Here is a 24,365-nt window from a genome sequence, read left to right on the forward strand (position 1 = left end):
CATATGTTTCTGGGGGATGCACGCTGGAAACCCAGAGCACCGTCACCTCGTCTTTATGTGTGCAGATCAGAAGCGCGAAGCATGTTCGTGGGGTTGCACAGCCATCACACCACCCGTCTCAAAAACGCTTCATCTTGTGAACTGGGACCTCTTTCCCCACGAAAACAACAGGTCCTTATCCCCCACTGCCCCCCCCACCCCACCCCCCCGCCTCTGGCAGTCACCTTTCTAATTTTTTTGTTTGTTTCACTTTTAAAATTCAATTTTATTTGTGATTTTTAATATAAGCACATTTTAACTTTTTTTTAAAGCTCATTTACTTTGAGAGAGACAGAGAGAGCGCGCACACGAGTGGGGGAGGGGCAGAGAGAGGGAGAGAGAGAGGGAGAGAGAGAGAGAGAGACTCCCACGCGGCAGAGCCCGATGCGGGGCTCAAACTCTCGAACTCATGGGATCATGGCCTGAGTCGAAACGAAGAGTCGGACATTTCAACAGACTGAGCCACCTAGGCGGCCCCAAACGAAACTTTTAATGTTTTGAACCATTTGTATGGTTCAAAATCCAGAAGGTATAATACGGGAGGTAGTGAAAAGTCTCCTCCCGCCAACTCCTGTTCCCCACACTCCCACCGGTCCCCTCCATAGCGTGTCAAATATAGTCTTTTTTCTTGGGGAGGGGGGTCCATCCAGATCTGGCGTGCCTGCATAACCATGCGGATGATATACTCTTTCTCATGGAAATGGTGACACATATTCTATTCTATCATATCATATCATATCATATCATATCATATCATATCATATATCATACCAATCATTATATCATACCCTGTACCTTGCTTTAAAGAAACAGTCCTGGAGTTTATGTTGGGGCTTCCTTGCCCCTCCAGGTCACTCCCTGCTGTGCCCCCTGTCCTGGGGGCACCTCCTGGGTGGGTCGCGTTGGGGGGGCTCCCATTCCCTCTGGCTTCCAGCTGGGATCAGCCAGTGGGGAGATCGGGGGGAGGGTAGGAGAAGAGTGTCCCTGTAAGGTCACCTCGGGGTGGTGGCATCCACCCACCGGCCTCTGCTGCCTTCTAGGGGGTACTGTCAGATCTAGACTCTTCTGGAGTCCCTTGTGCTTACGTTGAACGTTTGTCCTCTGGGCGTGGGGTGGGTGACAGCCCACTGCCCTAACCCCTGGTAACAGCAGCCTCCTTAGGGGCTCCTTCATGCCTGTCAACACCTTTCCTTTTGTATTTTTTTGTATGGAGCAGCTTTTTTATTTTTTTAATAATTTTATTTTATTTTTGACATTTCACTCCATTCCATTTCATGGTGGCAAGCGTCCTCATTTACTCCCGGGCCGGGCGGGGCCCCCGCGGGGGGGGGGGGTCTAGTTTTTGTCCCTAAGAATTTTACTCCTCTAGAAACCTCAGGTAAGTGGAATCATCCAGTGCTTGCCTTTTTACGACTGGTTGATTTCACTTGGCCTCATGTCCCCCAGCTCCGTACGAGTCACAGCAAGTGACAGGATTTCCTTCCTTTTCAAGGCCGAATAGCATTCCGTGGTGTGGATGTGCCACAGTTTGCGTATCCATTAATCTATCAACGGACATTCAAGTTGCTTCCACTTTTTGGCGATCGTGAGTGATGCTGCTGTTGACCCGTTTGAGCCCCTGCCGTCAGTTCTTTTGGGCACATAACCAGAAGTGGAACTCTTGACTTGTTCGGCAAATCGATTTTTAGGTTTTTTTGAGGAACCGCCATACGGTTTTCCACGGTGGCTGCACCATTTTACATTCCCAGCAGGAGTGTGCAGGGGTTCCCATTTCTCCACATCCTTTCCAACATCTGTTATTTTCTAGTTGCTTTTTTACTTTCATATTTATTTATTTGTTTATTTATTTATTTATTTATTTATTTATTTATTGGCGAGCACAAGCAGGGGAGGGGCAGAGAGAGAGAGAGGGACAGAGGATCCAAAGCGGGCTCTGCGCTGACAGCCGCGAGCCTGACACGGGGCTCGAACTCACAAACCGCGGGATCGGGAGCAGGGGCTTCGGCAGCGGCTCTGTAATAAGCACCCCATAGGGACGTCCTTGGTGAGGGCGCTTTCGTTCTTGTGGGCCCGGGCCCCCAGGAGTGCACTCGCTGGGATGATTTCTCTTTCGATTTGGTTTCTCGAAAGCGGCACCGTTTCAGCCCTCACCAGCCGTGCGGGTGCCCCTTCGTGCCCCCCCCCCCACCAGCGGTTGGTGCTGTGTCTGCATTGACTATGTAGAGACCCCGGGGGATGCGAAATGATAGCGCATTATCACTTCGGTTCAGTGTTTCTCCGTCTACCAGGGAGCTGGGGCCTCCTTCCATACGAGTGTGTTCACCACTTGCATTTACCTCTCCCCCGAGTCACCCGTTCGAGTCATCCGGCCTTCTGGCCACCGTGCAGGAAGCGCAGAAACGGACGCGACGCTGTTGGCAGCTGTTCGCTTTACGTGTCGAAAATACGCGTCCCTTTTATACATTTGTGGATTGCAGGTTTTCAGAAGGAACAAAAGCTGTCTAAACGAGCGGGTCTGAGGACGGTTGGTTGTGTGGGCTGGGTCAGAGAGACGCTGTGGGCAGGGAGGCCAGTCTGGGGACTCTGGGGGGAGCCTTGCAGGTGACGGTGACTTCATCGTGAGAGCGAGGACAGGAATTGGCAGAGGCGTAGAGGCTGGGAGGAGCCCGCGTTTGAGTTGGGGCAGCTGTGTGTGAGTCGGGGGCGGGGTTGCCATTAGAGATGCTGTGTGCCGGCCGGGTCAAGGTCAAGGGGAGATGCTCCCTGGAACCTGGAGAGCAGAGGGAGGGTCTTGCCAAAAACCTCTGTGTTTAGGGGGCAGGAGGCAGAATTGGCAAAGGAGCCGGAGTGGGAGGCTCACCCAGTGGGAAACTGACGCTTCAAGGTCAAGGACGCGGTCAGTATTCTCACACATGATTGAGAGATTGAGAAGATGCTGTTTTAGGCCATTCAGTTTATTCATTAGGAGGTCTTGACCGTACAAGAGCACTTTCCCTAAAGTGGCTGGGGTCTGACCTCAGCTTGTTAGATTCTGCAGCCTGAGCATGTGGAGGGTGACAGAGGCCACGGGAAGTGTGGGTGGTGGCAGGAGAGGGCAGCGAGCCCCCGGGGCGCCCTGGGCCCTGTGGCTTCCAGCTCGGTTTCGGTCTTCTTCAGCAGGGAGTGAGGACCAAGCTGCCCTCCTGGGTCCCGCCAGCCACCAGCCACCTCAGGTGTCTCACGGGTTCCCAGCCCGTGGGGGAAGCTGCCGGAAGCCGCCTTCCCGTGAGAAGCTCGAGAAGCTTGGTCTCCTCTTGCAGTGTCTGTTCCCGGAGCGGCCCCAAGGGACCAGGGGAGACACGAGTCACTTCCTGGACGGCAACCTGTCCTAGCCCCCTAGCCATTGTGGGCTCTGTCTTTCTAAGCTGTCTTCTTTCTCAAGCCCACTTTTATCTCCTGCCAATTCTGCTGCCCTGGCAGGTTGGCGAAGCACCGGCTCCCATGTGAGCACCCCGCGTGCGCAGGGCCCGGAAGCGGCCTGCCCGTAGTCAAGCCCTTTCTGGTCTTCTAACCGAGAGGAAGGGAAGTTGGCAAAGAGGTCTGGGGAGCCCGTTAGCCAAATCAGTGGTGACATTCTATCGCTGCTTGGGCTGATCCCCCCTCCCGCGTGGCTCCTGGGAAAACAGATCCGTGTGTGGACAACCTTGGCCACGGTCGGCTGGGAGAGGCGGGGTGGGGGGGGGGACAGGGATGGCTGGCCAAGGGCGTCTGCCTCGTTCATCACTGGTTCTGGTAGCTCGGGGGAGTGGGGACCCCTCTTCCCTCACTGAATTTTTCTAGGCTTCAGGTTTTTCTTCCTGATTTGCGTAGAAAACGAAGCATTTTCTATTACGGTAAAATACACATGACACAGGACAGAACTTATCCTTTTTACCACTTTCAAGGGTACAGTTCAGAGGCATTCAGCACACGTACATTGCTGGGTTGTGGTCACCGCCATCCACCTCCGGAACGTTCTCGTCTTCCCAAACTGAAACTCTGCCCCCACGAAACGTTCACTCCCCTTCCCCCTTCCGCGGCCCCTGGTGTTCTGCTTTCTGTCTGGGAATTTGACCACCCTGGGTAGCTCCTGTAAGTGGAATCATATACCACTTGTCTTTCTGGGACTGGTTTACTTCATGCCCTCAAAGTTCACCCATGTCGTAGCACATGTCATAGGGTCCTTCCTTTTTATTTTTATTAAAGACCTTTTTTTTTAATGTTTACTTGTTTTTGAGAGAGGAAGCGAGAGCACGAGTTGGGGAGGGGCAGAGAGAGAGAGTGGGAGACTCAGAATCTGAAGCAGGCTCCAGGCTCCGAGGCATCAGCACAGAGCCCCACGCGGGGCTCGAACGCACGAATCGCGAGATCACGACCTGAGCCGAAGCCGGACATTTAACCGACTGAGCCACCCAGGTGCCCCAGAATGTCCTTCCTTTTTCGGGCGGAATAATATTCTGTGGCATGGATCCTCCATGGCTTGCTTATCCACTCCTTGTCCACGGACGCTTGGGTGGCTTCTACTGTTTAGCTGTTGCGAATGACGCTGCTGTGAACGTGGATGTGCAAACATCTGTTCGAGGCCCCGCTTTTTTTTTTTTTTTTTTAATTTTTTAATTTTTTTGAGCAACTCCAGAAGTGAAGTTGCTGGTAATGGTAATTCCGTGTTTAATTTTTTGAGGATTCACCTTACTATCTCCCGCGGTGGAGGCCCCGTTTCACAAAACAAAGCGTTTTGATTGAATGGTCTTTATGGTGTCTTTGTGCTTTAAAAGAAGGTGGTGGTTTCCCTGGTTCTGGGGTCAGTGGCTGGAAGATGATCTTTGGAGTTAAGATTTGACCACCTGAACATCACGTGGGCCATCATTATGACATCACCTAACTCAGGAATATGTGCAAAGTGCCCCCAACTGCCCCCCACCGACCTCTCACAGTGAAGGCCGTGTGAGCATCCAGTATTGTTTGAGGACCCACTATGTGCGGGCAGCTGTTGGCCTCTCCGTGTGTATTCATTCTTGCCTCTGTTTCTCTCAGCCCTTTGACAGACCGTATGTCTTTATTGCTCGTGTTTCTCTGGGTGCAAAACTAGCAACGCTTTCTCATGCTGTTGTTGGAAGTGGTGTTTCTTGCGTTGTTAACCCACTGCAAACTTTGTTGACCTAAAAGGAATGTTCTCATTCTTCCTTCCTGGTTCTTAATCTACCTCCCCCCAAAGTAAAACCAAGCAAGCAAGAGTGTTTCTTAGAGCATTCAAGGAAGTGTTTGGGGGAGTGGCACACGGGAGGCCACCTCCCCCGCCAACAGTCCCCAAGGCTTGAGGCATGAAAGGGGCATCAGTTGCTGTGTTTATAGAACCACTGCCCCTCACGGCACTTTTCATTAAGCAGAGCAAGTTCACCTGCTCCGTGGAAACAGGGGACATTCATGAGCTTTCCATTTGGAGCGCTTTCTGGAAGCCCAGGGGCTGGATGAACTTTCTGATGTGTCACCTGGTCCCAGTGTCGGAGTCCTGACTCCATGTAGTGGCATTCAAGGCCATCCAGCTCCAGACCCTGTCTCCTCCACATGCTTGCTAATTATCGCCCTAAATGTCCCCGCTGTTGTAATCACAATGGGCGGGGAGTCCTCAAGGGAGGAAGGGAAAGGGGGGCTCCGAGGAGGATCTCGGGTCTTAGTCCAGGGATTCTTGGCCCCTTCACTTCCCCCTCAGAACAGAGTCCACGCCTGAAGCTCTGGAAGAAACTTCTCCGTCAACTCAAGTGAGTTGGGGAGGGGGGCTTTCTAGTAGTTTCTGTCTGTCTGCCCTAGAAATGCTCCCTTTCAGTTTCCAGCATGTCAGAGTGGGAGTCTGAGACTCATCCCCGCTGCTCAGCCCCCCCCACCCCCCAGAAAGAACAGCTCGGTGACAGGGACAGGGTGGGGGCAGAAGCTGCCCCCCTGGTCCCTCTAAGACAAGCAGGGATTGGCCAGGGGGGACAGGGGGGCCGGGAGTTTGGCTCCTGATACTCAAGCGAGCCAGGGCTTCACCTCCGAAGGTACTGGGTTCTTTTAAAAGGAGGGAGGGGACCCCTCAAGGCGCAACTGCCACCGGTGCCCGTGCCCAGAGCACGACCCAGGCGGGAACCTTGCACCTGCCCAGGTGACCCCTCTCTGGCCCTGGACCCCCTGGCCTGCCTGGTCACTGAGCTCATTGGCTCGTTTTAACTTCAACACTGCCGGTTTGGGGACAGAAACCCCTCTTTGTGGGGGTGAGAGCAGGGCGACGCTGGGGGTGGGCGGAGGGGCTCCCCAGCTCTCTGCGACCCTTCTCCCCTCCGGTTGTGAGTTCTGACCCTCCTGCCTGGCTTGGGGAAGGGTCCCCCACTCCCATCCTCGGCCCTGCCCTCCTGACGAGGACACTCTGGCCTCTTGGGGCCCCGAGTGGACATTTGTGGAGGGTTCAGGGCCTGCACCCTCCCGCCTCCTGTTCCTTGTGCTTCCTGTCTCTCTGTGTGTCTCCCTGTCTGTGTCTCAGTCTCTGTGTCTCTATCTCTCTTTATCTCTCTGTCTGTCCCTCTGTCTGTCTGTGTGTCTGTTTCTGTGTCTTTGTGTGTTTATCTCTGTCTCTCTGTGTCTGTTTCTGTCTCGCTGTTTCTGTGTGTTTCTGTCTCTCTCTGTGTCTCTGACTGTCTCTCTGTCTCTCTCTCTCTCTCTCTCTGTCGCCGGGAGGCTCCTGAACCACGGTGGGCTCTTCTAGCCCGCGATCAGCATGACTTCTCTAAGACGGGGAAAACCTGACCCGCGTGCCCGATGGGGTAATTCCCGAGGGAAAGACAGGCAATGTGGTGGCTTTTCCTTCTCTTGGGGATTTGGACCTGCTGCCACCACGTTCCCTGTCCAGAGTTAGCAGTCTGTCCCTTGAGGGGGACACTGCGGGACGCTCCCACCTGCTCAGAGTGGAGGCAGGGGAGAGCAAGCAGGGCTTGAATCAGTGCGGGAAGATATTAAAGGTTCAGGTGTAAATCCCCAGGGGCCAGGGTGGGGGTGCGGCAAGCAGCCAGAAAACCTCTCCTTGCACACCTTGCACGTGTCCCAACCCCCGCCGCCACCTGGGGGCAAGGAGTGCCACCCGGCTCTAACCCTTCCTGGGTTCCACTGGAGTCTCCCTCATGGGGACCTGGGACGCAGCCCAGGCCCCGGCCGTGAGCTGCCTCCGCATGGGGGAGACCTGGCTGCCAGGTCCGCTCTGGCTGGAGGCAGACAGGGAGTCAGCGCCCAGGCTTGGGCCTGAGGATAGAGCCCTGGGGGGCTGGCTGTGGCCCGGGGGCAGTCCGGGCCCATCACCGCCAGCCGGGCTGGTGAGCCCCGTAAGCTGGTGACTTTCTATTAATTTCATGGCAACTTAAGCTGGTGAGTTTCCGTTAATTTCATGGCAACCTGTTTGGGGAGGAGAGAGCTGGTCATTGCCGGAGGGGTGGGGCTGGGAAGGGGGCTGAGGGAACAGTGCTATCCTGAGCCTGCCCCTACAGGCCCGGCCGGGGTCCTCGGGGAGGTCGCCTCCACACCTGCCAACGTGGGCCCACCTGTCGTTTTGAGACCTTGGCTTCGTGGCTGCCGAAGTGGCTGCCGTGTCTGCCTGAGACTCTGCCTCCCCCCGGCTTCCTCTGCGACTTGCAGCCTGGCTGCCCCGGGCTTCCCTGAGTGGGTGGACGCAGGGCCCCTGGGTCCTGGGGAGGGTGCAGCGGCGGCAGGAGGAAGGGAACGGGTTACAGAGTGGCCTCCCATTGGGCCGCAGCCTCCCTTCTGGAGGGCTTTTAAAAACTGGCCTGTTACCTTGTAATCGTTCCCAGCAGCGAGGAGTGAGTCCGTGGAGGAGCGGGCCCCACTGTTTGTTTTGCCTTCTGTGTTCTCCCGGCCAGTGGTAACCAAGGGCCGCTTCCCCTTGGTGACGGCGGAGCTCGCTCAGGCCAGGGCTGATCTAGCCCCAGCGGAGGAGGCCTGGGGGACCCGCAGGCCCGGCCACTGGCAGGGAGGCAGCCTCCCCTCCTCAGATCTGCCCCCAGCCCGAGAGCCCGTGGACTCCTCTCCTGGCGCTTTCCCCAGGCACTGGCCCGAAACATTCCAGAACTCCGGATCCGGCGGTAGGTGTCCGGAAGACGGTGAGGCCACTTGCTGGCCGGCCGTGAGGGGCGGGTCCCGGGCAAGGTTGTGGGCCTCAGCCAGGATGCTACTTGGGGCCACAAGGGACCTGCATTCTAGGTTCTGGCAGGACCCGGCGTCCCGAGGTGATTCTGGGGGAGGTTTTTGCGGGAGACAGGGGTGCCGGGACAGACAGATGGACGGGATTCCAGCAGGTGGGGTTGTTTGCAGTGAAAGGGTCGGTGCTACAGCAGGTGTGGCCGCGAGAGCGCGTGAGGCTCCCGGAGAGTGGCGGCGAGGCTGGCGTGGCTAGCCGGCGGATGGAGGGTATTTGGAGAAGAAGGGAGAGCTGAGGAGGGCTTGGAGGGTGGGCAGGAGGGAGCCCCTGGTGAGCTGCGAGAGGAGGAGAGGTCTGGAATGCTGTTGCCAAAACCACGGTCTTCCCAGACCCTGAGTGGCCGGGGGCTTCTGCTAGCTGTGGGCCAGGGAATCTACGGCCCGTTCTAAGTCCCCCCCTGTTCCGGGGGGTCTGGCAAGAGGACGAGGCCCTGACGGGCTCTGCGCATTACTTCTGCTAAACTTGTCAGCTTCTAGATTTGGTTCGTTCGGGGCCAGTTATGTTTCAGGACTGCTTGCTGGAGAGGGCCCTCTGTTTTCCTTCTTTCTGATGCGTGTTCCCTCCAGGCTTCTTTCTGCCTTGGGGAGGGCCCGCTCCACAGTCCCCACCCCCCTGGGCCCAGATCGGCCGGGAAGGGCCCAGACTCTGCATTTTCCACCAGCTCCAGGCATGCCTAGATGCGGGGCACAGGGTGACCGTCCCCTGGCCCCTAAAGGGACTGTTCTCTTTTGTGCGTGCAGAACCGCAGTCACATCTGCCTTTCCATTGGGGGGCCTGGAAAGGGGGTGCTGTCAATCAAGAGAGGTGGGGTATCTGGGTGGGGGCCGGGGCAAGGCGCGTGGGGACCGGCCGGAGCCGCGCCGTCGGGCTTCTGCGCGGATTCCTTCCACCAGCCCAGCTGCCGATACTATTAAACCTCAGTGATTCACCCTGGTGCGTTGCAAGGGAAGGCGTTGTGTTACGAAAACGTGGGTCCCGGCAGCTCAGTTCGCTGACGGCTCTCGCTGCCTCAGCAGAAAAGAGGCGCTCTTGATATGGGAACGGAAACTTGAGACGGCCTTAGAAATACTCGGTGTGTCGGGCGGGAGAGGAGCTGTGGTCTTCCTCCGGCCCTGGAAACTCGCTGCCCGGCCAGGAAGGCAGCCCCGGGGCCCGCCGCTGCGCCGGGGGAGCTGTAGAGGGGTCCCCGCATCTAGGTCTGCACGGCCCACGGCCGTGACCGTGAGGAGCGTGGGCCGCTTGCCCTGGGGTGGCCCCATTTCCCCGTGAAGGTCACCTGCTGGTGGTTGTATTTCATGGCAAGTCCAGCGTGCGGAGGAAACACCTTTCCAAACGCGATCTGTCTGATGTGGCCGAGGCGAGCAGGTGCCGCGTGCGTTCGCGGCCCTCACATGTACCTAGGACCCGGGGGAGGGGGTGGGGGGGACCTGGCCCAGCTCCAGTGGCCGGTCCCACGCCTGCCGACGTTTCCAAAGTTTGCTGGAGAAGCGAGCGCATTCATTCATTCTGGCTTCTTCCTCCCTCTGCCCTGATGGCCATCCGGGACTAGCCCATTAAATGGATGTTGGGCCAATTCCCCTGTTCCCCACTTCCCCCTTCTTCCTTTTGTGTTCTCAGATGTGATAGGTGGGACGGACTCAGCCCAGATCCGAGTTGCTTTCCCAAGTGGGATAGACCCAGCCCAAATCCAGTTGCTTTCCCGAGAAACTTCCCCAGATGTGTGTGTCCCTGCCACCTGGCCTCAGTAGAGCCCAGGCCACAGCAGACTCGGGACACCACGGGCCCACCGCCACAGCTGCCACCGCATCCTGCAGCAGGCACAGCGGGGGACGTGGGGGAGGCACCAGGGAGCATCCGGTAGAGGCGGGCAAGACCACTGCCTGCCTGTGGCACCAGCACCTGCGGGCTTCCCGAGGGGGCCTCTCTGTCATCAGGAATGAGCCTGAGATGACGAGAGGCGGCCACCTGGCTGAGTCACAGACACTCCGAAGCGACCATTCTTCTAGCTGTTCCTCCACTAGAGACGCCTTCTCAAGAAACCCTCCCAGCTTCCCTTCCTTCCTGCCTTCCTGCCTTCTCCTCAAACCACTAAATTACAGATGCATCCCCAGCGTGGGTCTTTATGAAGGGCTGGGCTTTCTGTGGGCTTCTCACTTAATCCTCAAAGCAGGGGCGCCTGGGTGGCGCAGTCGGTTAAGCGTCCGACTTCAGCCAGGTCACGATCTCGCGGTCCGTGAGTTCGAGCCCCGCGTCGGGCTCTGGGCTGATGGCTCAGAGCCTGGAGCCTGTTTCCGATTCTGTGTCTCCCTCTCTCTCTGCCCCTCCCCCGTTCATGCTCTGTCTCTCTCTGTCCCAAAAATTAAAAAAAAAAAAAAAAAAAATCCTCCAAAAAAACAAACGATGTTAGGCAGTCACCCCCCCACCCCCACCCCCATTCCAGTGGAGAAGCACCTGAGGCTCAGAGAGGTTAGACAACTTGCCTGCCCAAGGTCGCCCAGCTTGTGGAGCTGAAGCTTAAGCCCAAGTGGTCCAACTCCAGACTTCGTGTGTCTTCTCCGTGTTTGCAGGCACTTGGTAAACAAGTTACCCTTGACTGACCCGCTTTCAGCCCCAGGAAGTCTTAGGTAGAGGCAGCCGGGCTGCTCCGAGAAGGATCCCAAGGGGGCCAGCTGAGCCCTCGGGGTCGTTATGGTCTACCCACATCTTATAGATTCGGGAACTGGATTTTTTTCCCCTGGCAACACAGTTTAGAGATCTTTACCAAACTCACAGGAGACTGAGGTATAAACCTGAGGTGATACGTTCACATACAGTAAGGAGTAAGACAGCCAAGTGTGCAAAAGATTTGTGTTCGCCTCTAAAAGTGACACGTGGGAAGCCCAGAACCAGAGCTCAGGAAAACCGGTCGAGTGGCCCTCCCGTTTTGTAACCCGATATCTCTGCTGTCACCATAGGGGGTAAGAGCTGGAGTCCTTGGGTTCACAGATTAGGCCACCGTCTTCCCGGGCTCTGGGCCTATAGTTTATTCGGGTTACATTCTGGATCCTCCCGCTACGGCCACCCTCAGGTTCAAGCTGCAACCTCGCATTGACTTCTCAGCCGGTCTCCCGGCTTCCACGCTGGCTGCCAACAGCCTCTTCTCAACACAGCCGCCTAAAAGGATCCCGTTAGAACAGATGTCAGACTGTGTCCTCCCCCCGCTCAAAGCCCTATGCCCGTTTCTCATCACACTGGAGACAGAATCCAGAGTCCTTACTGTGGCCCGCAAGGCCGGTGTGCCTGCCCCTCTGCATGGCTCCTCTGTTATTCTCCCAGCACGACAAGCGTGCTGCCACCTCAGGGCCTTTGCACATCCTGTTCCCTCTGCCCAGAACGCTCTTCCTCTTGAGTAAGCTCGTGCTTTTTTCCCTCCATTTATCTCGGTCTCCGTCCATAAATTGCGGTATCAGAGAAGCCTTCCCTTCCCACCTGTTCCCATCATTTTCTCTGTCCTCACTACTCTGTTTTTTCTTTGACACTTATTACTTGGCCCTGTATTAGAGATAGAGTCATTTAACATTTATTTATTGAGCACCTACTGTGTTGCAGGCACTGTGCTAGGCATTGGGGCTGCCACAGGGAACACGACAGATAAAAATTTCTGCCCTTGAAGGGGCGCCTGGGTGGCTCAATTGGTTAAGCCTCCAATTGATTTCAGCTCGGGTCACGATCTCACGGTTCGCAGGTTCAAGCCCCACATCAGGCTCTGTGCTCACAGCTTGGGATTCTCTCTTTCCCTCTCTCTCTGCCCCTCCCCTACTCACATACTCATGCTCTCTCTCTCTCTCAAGAATAAAGAAATAAACTTTAAAAAATTTCTGCCCCTGAAGTTTGCATTAACTGTTCAAATGATTGCTCCCTGTCTCCCCCAGTGATTTCTACCTGTGTGTATACAGGAGGCACCTAATATTTTTGGAACACATTCCAACCCTAAGGCACCTTATTGGGACTTGGGTGTCTTCCAAGTGTTCGTCAGCTGAACACGTACAGACCGCCTCTCGGGGTGGATCACTTCTGCAGGTGACTGTCTTGCTGACTTTCTTGCCAGTTTCCCCCCGGGGGAAGATGCACCTGGGAGCCGAGGTGGAGCACCGCCCCCTACTTCCCTGAACGCCGACCGTGCGCAGCCCATGCTCTTGAATTGTCCACCTGCTTGGGAAACTCAGGGACTGAGGGACAAAGACGGGGTCTTGGGAAGCCCATGCCATGCCCGTCAGGGTTCAGCAGGTGCTGGTGGGATGGGGCGAGCCTGCGACCCGATATTTTTTTAGACACCTACTAGATGCACACAGGCCTTGAGCACTTGGCCAACTTGCCGGGTTTTACGAGAGGGCGTCTGGCCAGAGAGGGTCGGGGGGGAGGTGGTGGTGACCGACGCGGGAGGCCCAGATCTCTCCAGTTCTGTGAGCAGTAATCCTCACGAGAACTCAGAAACAGCCCATCGGAACAGGTTTTCACGTGGCGACAGGTCCAGTCAAACCGTGCGTCACCCCGGGGCCGAAGCCCCGCGGTGCGGTCGCAGCTGACAGATCCGTCACCAGAGTCATCGACAGAGGGAGCGGGCACAGAGGTGCAGGTGCGCACTCCAGATCCCTGCAGAGAAACTCCATCTAAGGGTGCCGTTTCCAGGCGCACAGCTCTGCGCTGTTTCTTTTGGAGAAAAGAAAGGGGGGTGGGGTGGAGAGTGGAGAACCGCGCGGCCGTGGCCCAGTTCTAGAAGGCTCCTTACTCCCCACAGAGGCACGTCGTTGGCCGGGTCCCTGTGTGTGACCCTAGACCTCTTCGAGCTCCGGGCCCCCCTCCGTTCTGCAGCCCTTTCCACACCCACCTCCTGCCGTGAGGGTTTTGGGCAGGTGGACATTTTTCATCCGTTTATGTTTTTTTGTTGGTCGAGGTGAAATTCACATAATATAACATTTTTAAGGAGTACAATTCAAAAAATAAATAAAAGCATTAAAAAAAAAAAAAAAAGGAGAAGGCGCAGCTGGGGAGGCCACTTCCTGCCTCCTCGCCGTACCCCCTGGTGACAAGCTGGTGCCATGGGGACCTGGCAGCTGGACCCTTCTACTTGCCTGGGAATTGAGGATTGAGTGATTTGCTACCTTTGGACTTGCTTAGGTGGCCCTCCCATCGGGCTGGCGGCCCAGCGTCCAGGACTTTCCAGGTTGACAGGACAGGAGGAGGAGGTCCGTGAGCTATTGTGGCTTTAGAAGTAGGGTTAAGTCCTTTTCTCGACCGGCCTGCGAAGCGTGGGGCTTTACCTCTCCCTCAGCATCCTGTTCAGTTCCGTGAAATCGCACACGAGGAATGGTGATTAGGTTGCACACAAGGCCTGATTCCTTTTAGAATCCTTTCCAAGTTCCTTGGCTGTGGTCCATTCAAGGTCCGGGTGACAAGCCTTCAGTCCAACTAGCTGTGCGGGAACCTGGGCACCTTGCCGCCACTGTGGCCAGTTCAAAGACCAGGAAGCCTGGTGGGAGGTTCCCGTGACCTCCGCTTTTGTCCTACTAAAAATGGACAGACGAGATCGGGCGCGTTCAGGGTGGTACGGCCGTAGTCTCTTCTACTAGAGGTGGACCGTAGGGTGGGGGCTCTGAAGTCCAAGATTTGGCGCGTATTGAGAGACGAGGTGGCCACATACTAATGAGAGGAAGCTGCTCAAGGCCACCCCGCTAGGGAGAATCCCTCACTCCACGCGTGACCTTCACACATTCATCTCTAAAGGCAAGTGACAGAAATTCCCGTAGTGGGATACTATGCGGCTCCTACCACACGAAATTGGCACAGGGACTAGTCTCTTATGACTCGGAGAAAGCAAACTGGTGAGTAGTATTTGGGGGTGATCCTTTGCTCAAAGTGGACTGTCCCCAGTGGGAGGGGGACACTTTATACTTTATACATTTCTGGATTGAGATTTCTATTGTTTGTTTGTTTGTTTTGAGACAGAGAGCAGGAGCAGGGAAGGGGCAGAGAGAGAGAGGGAGAGAGAGAGAATCCCAAACGGGCTCCACGCCGTCAAGGGTGGAGCCGGCCCAACCCGGGGCTCGCAAAACCGCGAGATCACGACCTGAGCTGAAACCAAGAGCCAGTCGCTTAACTGACAGGGCCACCCGGGCGCCCCTCTGGATTGCGATTTCTGATGAGCATGTGTAACATTTAAAAGATCTCACATCAAGACTGAACACGCGGTTTTTAAAAATCCTTGTTGTGAATCTCAGCCTGGCGGTTCTTATTTCACATGGATTTGAGGTTCTAAAACGTTGAGCTGTCGTTCCTTTGCACCAGCAGTGTCCTGATGTTGCTGGGGGCTCCTTAGAATGCAGACCGCTGGACCGCAGCCCCTGATTCAGTGGGTCGGGGATGGGAGGCCAGGCATGCGCTTCTCCCGGCAGGTGATGAAGGGGTCGGGGGACCCCACTTGGAGGAGCACTCCTGTGAGCATCATCCGGGAGAACAGCCTCTTCTTCCCGGAGAAAGTTTTTGGGACCTCGACCGCTGCTCTGGACTCGGGGAGTTTATGCTTGGAGTTTTTGAGGTGGTTCATCCACAGACAGCCTTTCCCCTGGGCTCCCGCGGGCTGTCCCCGTGGCCTAGCTCTCTGCCTGGCTACCCGCTCCCTGTGTGGAGGGCACCAGGCAGGTGCCATCTGATGGTTGCCCAGCCCCCATTACGGGCTCCGTTCCCACTGCCTCTCAAAGGCTCTTCAGCCGCTGTCTCGGCAAACTTCTGATGAGGTGTCCAGGGGTCATTGTGTGTCACCGAGGTCCCTCCAAGAACAGGGGTTCTCATCTGAACGGAGTGCAGGCGCCTGCCCTCACAACCTTGATTGGGTGCAGCCGTGGCTCTTTATTTTAATTTTCAGTCTCTGTATGAATATAGTGCCGATTTCCCAGGGGCAGGGTTCAACTGACGTGAGCCCTTTCTGAAAGTGCCGTGAGTAATCTGGGTCCTTCCGTAGGTGTTTACAGCAGGTGCATTCTTGGTCTTTTGAGGTCAGAGGCTAGAGCTCTGGACCATGCGGGCTTTTCTCTCCAAAGTCACCCGTCAGAACTTTCCAGAAGGGACCGATACGTTTTGTTGGTTCTAGGGGCAGAGACTTCACGTCTGTATCCCCGCTTGAGAAGAACACGGCTCTCTCCTGGGTGTTCCGGGGGATCTCTCCTCAAAGGGGCAGGTGGAATGGGGGGGTGGGGGGTGCGGGGGACCGTTGCTGCGCGGCCTTATCCTGCTGGTGGGAACCCCTCTGCCAGGGGCTCCGTGGCCAGGCGCGCACGGGGCACGCCCCGAGCGTGCTCACCACCAAAGCGTGTCCCCGAGTCCTGGCTCACGGGAGCGTGAAACCCTAACTGGCAGGCAGAGCCGGACAGCAAGTCAACAAGCTGCAAAGTTGTCTGAAAGAATCACAGACCGCTCAGGGCGTGCTTCTCTTGCAAAAAACTCTGGGCTGCAGACACCGATGTGTGAGGTGGGGAGGCGGAGGGAGGGGGTTTATTTGATCTTCAGGTGAAAGGAGCCTTTATAAATGGGTCACCTTGTTCCGTAGCCTGCATTTCATTCTTTCCCCATTTTGGGTCAAGACAATGGTTTTACTGTTCTGGGGTCAATCGGACAAGCTGAGGGGGACTTGAGCTAAAAGGAGGTGAGTGTGTGACTGCCACTCTTCTCCCCGGCGGCCCTCCTGGGTGTGTGCCCTCCCTCCTCCCCCACCCCATCCATTTGTCACCGGTCACCTTGGATGTGTCTCCATCAGAGCCGTCCCTCCGCCCATTCAACAGACTTTTCCTCAAACCACAAAACAAAGGGATGATTTTTAGGAGAGCTCGTATGGGTCCAGGGGAGACAGGAGCCACCCCATTTTTACTGGGCAATTTCAAATTATGAATTAGAAACCGTGCCACCAGAAATCCTGGGAGCAATCACTGTGGAAATAACGTCCCTCTTTGGGACGGCCCCCTGGGCTGTACCCGGTGATTCTCGCCCTCCTCCCGATTCTGGATCCTTCCTGTGCGTCTTCCCGGCTGAATTAAACATTTATCCTCTGTCCCCTTTAGAAGAAGTGACACACACGTGGGGAGCCTTCAGGAGTTACTTTGGGAAACAACTCCTCTGTGGAAGTGTAAAGCCAGTATTCTTTTCCAGCCTTTATTCGTTTCCGTGTGCTTAAAACTCATTCCGTTACCCAAGTAATACGTGCATCACACACAAAAGAACTCAGTTCAAAAAGTGTTCACGGTGAATGCATCGTTCCTTCCACCCCGCCCCCCTCCAGGGTTAACCGTTGTGAAAGCTTTGGTGTTTATTCATTTTAGACCTTTCTCTGTGCCTGCCCACAGATAAACATGTGCAGATAGAATCTTCTTAAATTCCGTTCTTACAGAAATAGGATCCCGTCCTGCATCTTGTTCTCCATGGAACAGCGTCACGTGAGGTTTTGTACAAGTCAGCCGTCCGAGGGGCTGTCTGCTCCTCTCCAAGGCCGGGGGCATCGTAGGGCCGTGAGCGTCTCTGTCCCCGTGTCCCCGTGCAGGGCTCTCGGGTTCCGTAGGCAAGATCCTGGGAGAGCAGCTGGCGGGTGATTGCTGGGTGTCATACGTCTGGATGGCGGCCGCCACGTGGCCCCACGTGCCCAGGTGCGTGTTGCGGACGCACCCCCGTACCTGTGCGTGGGTGGCTTTCCCCCACATTCTCTCTAGACCACCTCAAGCTTTTAAACCCTGTGCATCCCGCATGGCTCCCTGAAGTGGGATGCTTTTGCCCCTTAGAGGGTCCGAGAGGCGTCCCCTTTTGCAGTGGATGAGCTGGCTTTTGATCCATCGAAGATGATGTGTGCGTAGCATTAGTGGGGAAGAGTTGGGGGGCGGGGTTCAGGAGAGGGAAAGGGGTCTCCCCAAGTCAAACCATAGGGCTCGGCAACATCGGGCCTGACAGCAGGCACTCGCCCTCTGTGCCCCACCCCCAACCCCCACCCCTGGCCCCAGAGCCTTTAATCTTGTGCACGCGATTGTTAAGTAAATGCAGAGTCTTAAAGCTTCTGAGGTGTGTTTGCTCTTGCCCCTCTGTGTCCCTCTTCTGGGAAAGACGAGGCAGTTTACAGGGCCAGTGTCCCTGCCCCTTGGCTGTGATTCCTGCTTCCCTCCCACTGTGCGCTCCTCTCTGACGCCCCCAGGCAGCCCTCCAGTGCACCAGACAGAACCAGGTGCTTGGCTTTGATGTTGGGGACGGGTCCTCCCCCCTTTGTTCCCCCCCCCACCCCCGCGGCATACTGGGGCCAGTGCTGTGCCAGGTTGGTGAGTGGGAGGAGGGCCCCGGCTGAGCAGAGGGAAGTGGAGCGTGAAGACTGAGGCCCCAGGAGCACCCTCGGTCTCAGGGACGGCGCCACAGCCACTCATCAGCGTGGGCGAACTTGACCACGAGGTCAAGGTCCCCGACAAGGGAGATGTGGTGGGGTGGGCGCCTCGCCTGCTGTTCCAGGTGAGAAAGCCGTCCACGCGGCCTTTCCTGAACCCCCTCCAGTGACTTGTACCACACGGGGCCCCGTGCCAGCCGCGGCTCGAGAACGTGACCCCACAGGAGGTACAGCTCTGTGTTAGGACTTGCACACTCTCTGCCCGTTGTGTGAAGGGGGCCCTTTCCCTCGCGGGCTTTCCGACCCACCCTTTTGTGGTTAGTTTTCTCCTCTGACCCTGTTTGATCTTTAATCTGATTTTACCTGTCGAAAAAAATGTCGCCAGGAGCTCCCAACCCAGAATGACTCGTCGACTCCCCGGAACCGGCAAGAGGGACAGTCCGACGGTCAGAGCTCCTTTGGACATATTTTACTTTGCTTCCGCTGAAGTGCGCGTGCGCACACACGCGTGTTTCTAGGTGCGCGTGCATTCTTGCTCCTGGTTCAGAGAGCCATCCTGCTGCTGTGTTTGTGCCCGTTACAAGGGCAACACCCCACCCACCAAAACCACAGATCCCCGCCCCCCCCCTCCCCAGGTCACCCTGGAGTCCTGCTCTCACCCCTGCTCCAGGCGTGTCTTTGATCTTGGGGAAGAAGCAGGGACTGAGGACAGTGGGGACAGTATGTTACTTGGGCAATCAGAGGCTGGTGGGGCGGGAGGGGTGCAAACGAGGAATTTGTCTTGAGAGCTGGCTCGCGACGGTCTTGAGTAGTCTTGGGGACCCCGTGTCCTGTGCTTTTTGTTTTTAATTGATTAATTTATTCTGAGAGAGACAGAGACAGTGTGAGTGGGGGAGGGGCCTAGAGAGCCGGGGAGAAAGAATCCCAAGCAGGTTCCGCGCTGCCAGCTACAGAGCCCGATGCGGGACGCGAACTCGTGAAACTGTGAGATCGTGACCTGAGCCGAAACCGGGAGTCGGACGCTTAACCGACTGAGCCGCCCAGGCCCCCCTGTGTGCACGAGCTTGGTGAACAAGAACCCCGCAGAGAGAGTGAAAGAGCCGCAGCTGGGGGGGTGGGGGGGGGGGGGGGGGCGATGGCCGCGGGCCGTCTCCGTCCTCGGCCTCTCTTGTTCCAGCCACGGCCACACCTGCTGCAGCTTTATTTCTCCCCCGGGGGGACAAGGTCTGGGTCCTCCCAATTCGTGGAGACTCACTAGGGACTCGCTGGGCCATTCCAGGCCCTGACACTCCCGTGACAACTTTAGGCCCTAAAAGGCCTGGACATCCGCGTTTGCCTCTCAGAAGGCAGGAAAGGGGACTGGTCTCAGAGCTGGGGCCTGTACTGCTTCTTTTGGTTCTTCCCTGAAGTTTGGCATCCCCTGCCGACTCCTTGGCCCAGTGTTAGGTTGCTGCACAGGCCAGGCCGGTGCCTCCGTTACTCCGTGCCCTCCCCAACCCCCCAGAACCTCGTCCAGGCATTTTTGAAATAACGTCAGCGGTTGGCATGGGTTTAGGATGGAGGTGAGCAAACTGTGGCCTCGGGCCAAATCTGGCCCACTGTTTTTTGGCAATAAAGTTTTATTGGAACGTGGCCATGCCCGTTCATTTACATATCCTCTGAAAAGGCTAGAATATTTACGATCTGGCCCCTCACAGAACAAGTTTGCCAACCCCTGGCTTAGAAGGGACGTTAGGGGCGCCTGGGTGGCCCAGTCAGTTGGGCGTCTGACTTCAGCTCAGGTCATGATCTCGCGGTTTGTGGGTTCGAGCCCTGCATCGGGCTCTGTGCTGACAGCTCTGAGCCTGGAGCCTCTTCGGATTCTGTGTCTCCTGTCTCTGCCCGTCCCATGCTCATGCTCTGTCTCTCTCTGTCTCTAATAATAAATAAAAGTAAAAAAAAAAAAAAAAAAGGGGCGGGGGGAGGACGTTGAATTTGATTTGCTCAACATTTCAGACACCTGGGTCTTGGCTCAAGGCCAGCGTCCATCATAGGACCAAGTGCAGTGACCAAGAATATGGATAACAGGGATCTTTGTTCAGTGTGCAGAGCACAGCCTGGAACATAAAAATAAAAACAAAAGCAGAAGTGAAATTGCCAGTTGTACTAGGTCCTCTCTGGAACATTGTCTCTGTTGAGGAGAGGTGAGCTTGGGACACCCCTGTCCCAGGAGCAAACAGAGCCTCGGAAAAGCTAAGGGCGAGTCCTAGGCAGTGGCCTGAGGTGCGTGAGTCCCGCCCTCCCCCAGGACTGGAAGCCCCAGGGGCAGTGCTGATGGGAGCAGAGTAGGGAAGGGCACGTTGGGGGCGGAGAACCTTACTGGCTCTTCCCAAGAAGGGGCTAGTGGAGTTTCTGGAGACCCCCAGAAGGGCAGATCTCTGCGGCTACATTTAAAAATGGAAGGAAAGGGAGGCAAGGAGGTGGCTAGGCGTGGACAGCATGAGGTCTACAAGAAGGAAGTGTCAACTTGGACCATAGCCTGGACACGGGGTGGGGGCAGGCAGGTGACGGGTGAATCAAGAATGGCTCCAGGGTTGCTATGGTGGTTGACCATCTGGGGGTGACCCTGACGACGGGCTGGCCCAGAGGCAGCAGAGCGGGTGGGCCACGTCCCCTGGGCAGGAGCCACTCCGCGGTGCCGCAGACAATTTACCCTGCCCCTCTTCCTTCCAGAGACTCCCGCTGTTCGAGGTCACGTGGTCCGGGGGCCCGAAAGGACCCTCCCTCTTGGACGGTGCCCTGGGTTGCTGGCCCAGGAGGGTGGGAGCTTAGCACAAGGGCCGCGCAAACGGACTTTGCCTGCAGGCCGTGGAATCTCAGAGCGTGGTTGACTGACTTGAACAGGTCGCCCCCTGCCACTGCAAGCTTATGCCGTCTTTTCTGTCGGCTCGCTCTGAGGCCGGCCTGACGCTGTGGCCGCCGGATCCCCTCCCACGTACGTCTTCTGCCTTCCACTTCGGCCCTCCGTCTTCGGCGGAGATGAGGTGCGAGGCCCCTTGTCTAGCCCAGAATAGGGACCAGCTTATTCTCATAAAGTTTTATTGGAACTCAGCCATGCTCACGTATCAATGCACCGTCTGGGGCTGCTTTCACGCCACAAGGCAGAACTGAGTAGTTATCAGAGGCTGCCTGGCCACAGAGCCTAAAACTTTTACTATCTAGCCCTTTATCCGAGAAGTTTGCTGATCCCTGGTCTCACTGAAGCAGGAGTTCTATGTGTGCAGGCCCCGGCTCACAGGCCTGAGAGCTCCCTTCCTCTCTCCCTTTGTCACCCCCCATCCCTTCCCCAGCTCCACCCCTGACTTGTGCCAGCTCTCCCCACCTCCCCCATGCTCCATTTCCACCCGTTTCTCTCCAGGTAGTTTATTATTTTTCTATGGTTTATTTATTTTGAGAGAGGGAGCAAGAGCAGGGGAGGGGCAGAGAGAGGAGAGAGGGAGAATCCCAAGCAGTTTCCGCGCTGCCGGGGCAGAGCCGACATGGGGCTCGAACTCACGAACCGCGAGATCACGACCCGAGCCGAAATCAGGAGTCAGGACGCTTAACCAGCTGAGCCACCAAGGAGTCCGTCTCTCCAAGTAGTTGAAGTTAATGTGTTGGAGGGACTTCTCCTCGCCACATTTCTCTCCTGCATGTTCTGCCTGCCCAGTGTCTCCCCTGACCCCCAGCCCCTTCCTCACTCCCCGACCTGTGCCCGGCATGGGAACACTGAGGTGCTGGGATAGATCCCACCAAAGGGCCATGGCCGTTGTGCTCCAGGAAGCAGTGAAATGAGCTCTCTGAGGAAGTCAGCTCCCTCCTGTCCTCCAGAGGGCTGACTGGGGTCCCCACCAGCGTCCTGCACAGGGAGGCCACTGGGCAGCAGCCAGAGGGAGGCGCCCAGGCAGAGATGAATTGGGTGCTTCCGACTTGGAGAACTGCCCCGGACCAGCTCAGGAAAATACTCGAATGGAGTCGGGGGAGACATGGATGAGGGGGTTCAGGGAAGGCTGCAGCCTGGTGGGCCCCAGTCTCTGCAATTACCAGGACCATGTTTGCACCCCCAAACCCTGGCTCTCTCTACCCCCACCCCGACACAGCCTGGCAAGCAGGTGCCAAACCCTCCACGGGACCACAGGCGAGTCCTGGAGGTTTCGATGGCTCTCAGGACTCAATGGGCCTGAAAGCTTGAAACTGGGGGATCCGGGACATCAGGTCACGATATCCACAGAACTTTCCAGAACCAGGGTGGCCCTCTGGCTGCAGAGGGACACCTCTGCTTTATACCAGCTTTGCATACCTTCGACACAAGAAGTCCTAGCCTGTCTCTGAAGAAATGACCATGCGTCGGGGAGCGATCAAGCCTTCCATTCCACACCAGAAAGGGGAGGGCGAGAAGCTTGGTGTGCTCGCTGAGATAAGGGGGTCGGGTCCAAGTGTTCCCACACAGGGACATTTGCTCTGCCGAGAGCCAGCCTCCTAGAAGCCAGGTCACCCTGAAGACGTGGTCCCAGGGGAGGGAGGCACCTCCGGGCTTGCTGGAAGGCCCAGGAGAGACAGCAGGCCCACTGCGGATGGCCCCCGCCCACCCCACCTCCTGGCCCTGCGGGCCCCCGGGCACCCACATGTCACACCCTCCTCCTTGGTCGTAACCCTCCTGGCACTGCCAGCCGAGCGGACGGGACAGATGCAGTGAGGTCTCTCCTCCAACCCCACGACACGGTGAAGTCTTGGAGTCGGGCTTCCTCCCCAGATGGGCTGTTGGGACCCAAGGGGCCAAACACCGGCTGCTCGTTGAAGGGTGTGGGCGGGGAAAAGTGACCGTCCTCTAAGTGCTGGTCCAGAACTACCTGGGGGTGGGGGGCGAGAGTCTTCATTCTCACCTGACCGGGGGCCATGAGAAGAGTGTCACTGGTGGCCGCGGCCCAGGAGGGACACAGGACTTGCTGGGGAGGTCGCTGCAGCCTCAGGGACCAGCAGGCCGGGAGGGGGGCTTTCCGCCTACACCCGGGTCGCCTCCCCTAGCGCGAACCCCTGCAAACAACTGTGCTAGAAAAGAGGAGGTGCTGGGAAATGGAGTCTGGAAGCTTCCGCTGCCTGTCGGGGCTTCACTTTCCCTGCAGACAGCAGGGAAGGGACACAAGCCTCCCTTTGCTTTGCCCAAGGAAGATGCCCACTGCCCCAGGGCTGATTTCAGGATCCCTGCCCACTTGGCCTTCCTCCCTGGGAAACCGTGATGAGGCATTTGGAGAGTGTCGTGTAGCCGACACCATCGAGCATGGTGCCCGGTCCCCAGGCCCGTGTCCCCGTGCTGGCCACTGGTGAACAGCCCCTCTCCTTCCTGGCGGTGTAGTCATGGGGCCAGAGCCCGCATCAGGTGTACTGGGAGCACAGAGGCCAGGTGGCTGGGACGTGTCCGCGTGGGTAGCCTTGTGCTCCTGGTTTCCGGGTTCCCCTTCTTCCCACACGCCCTGCTCACCCCGCTCTTTCTCTCTCCATCCAATAGGCAACACTGAGCGCGCCGCAGTCCACAGAGGCCTCCTGGAAACCTTCCTTGGGACGTCTGTCTGGGCCTCATTGGAAAACTGGACGGGAGACCCCACGATTGATGAGTTTGCCTTGGGAGTCGGTGCAAAGGTGAAACCAAAGGCGAACATGGGTCAGAAGGTCACCGGAGGCATCAAGACTGTGGACATGAGGGACCCCACGTACCGGCCCTTGAAGCAGGAGCTCCAGGGCCTGGACTACTGCAAGCCCACCCGCCTGGACCTGTTGCTGGACATGCCCCCCGTGTCCTACGACATCCAGCTGCTCCACTCGTGGAACAACAACGACCGATCGCTCAACGTCTTCGTGAAGGAGGACGACAAGCTGATCTTTCACCGGCATCCGGTGGCCCAGAGCACAGACGCCATCAGGGGCAAAGTCGGGTACACACGTGGGCTGCACGTGTGGCAGATCACGTGGGCCATGAGGCAGCGGGGCACGCACGCCGTGGTGGGGGTGGCGACGGCGGACGCCCCCCTGCACTCCGTTGGGTACACGACTCTCGTGGGGAATAACCACGAGTCCTGGGGCTGGGACTTGGGGCGCAACCGGCTCTATCACGATGGCAAAAACCAGCCGAGCAAAACGTACCCGGCCTTTTTGGAGCCGGATGAGACATTTATTGTCCCTGACTCTTTCCTTGTGGCCTTGGACATGGATGACGGGACTCTGAGCTTCATTGTGGACGGACAGTACATGGGAGTGGCTTTTCGAGGACTCAAGGGCAAAAAACTGTATCCTGTAGTGAGTGCCGTCTGGGGCCACTGTGAGATCCGCATGCGCTACTTGAACGGCCTCGACCGTAAGTGTCCTCTGTGCTGTCCAGTGTGGCAGCATTCCTGGATTTCTTGTGTCCCCGGGATCCTGGCTGGGCCTGGCCAAAAGTTCACAGTCATTGGAACTAAATTGTCTTTAGGTAGACATCCCAGCATATTCAGATCCTCGGAGGTCACTCTTGCCTTCCTCTGCTTAAGTGAAGAATTCTAGCTGGAGTCGGCCAGATTACCTGATAGCACCTCGTGGATGGATGGATGGATGGATGGATGAGTGGATGGATGGGTGGTTGGGTGGATGGATGGATGGGTGGTTGGGTGGTTGGGTGGATGGATGGATGGATGGATG

At 56.9% G+C, this 24,365-nt stretch overlaps 1 protein-coding gene across 4 annotated transcripts in view; it reads left to right on the forward strand.

The window, feature by feature from the left end:
- Nucleotides 1-24,365, forward strand: part of SPSB1 (splA/ryanodine receptor domain and SOCS box containing 1) — a 79,370-nt gene that overhangs the window by 43,653 nt on the left and 11,352 nt on the right. For 3 of the 4 annotated variants that reach the window (XM_040460568.1, XM_040460585.1, XM_040460592.1), the window contains exon 2: nucleotides 23,203-24,045. In XM_040460568.1, the coding sequence (XP_040316502.1) occupies nucleotides 23,352-24,045 (694 nt within the window). In that variant the 5' untranslated portion in view covers nucleotides 23,203-23,351. Of the gene's footprint in view, nucleotides 1-7,896; nucleotides 8,178-23,202; nucleotides 24,046-24,365 lie in introns of those variants that run through there. The other variant, XM_040460575.1, reaches the window with a different exon arrangement.

The sequence above is a fragment of the Herpailurus yagouaroundi genome, unplaced genomic scaffold (assembly GCF_014898765.1).
Source record: "Herpailurus yagouaroundi ecotype Mexico unplaced genomic scaffold, PumYag 77, whole genome shotgun sequence".
NCBI classification, from domain to species: Eukaryota; Metazoa; Chordata; class Mammalia; order Carnivora; family Felidae; genus Herpailurus; species Herpailurus yagouaroundi.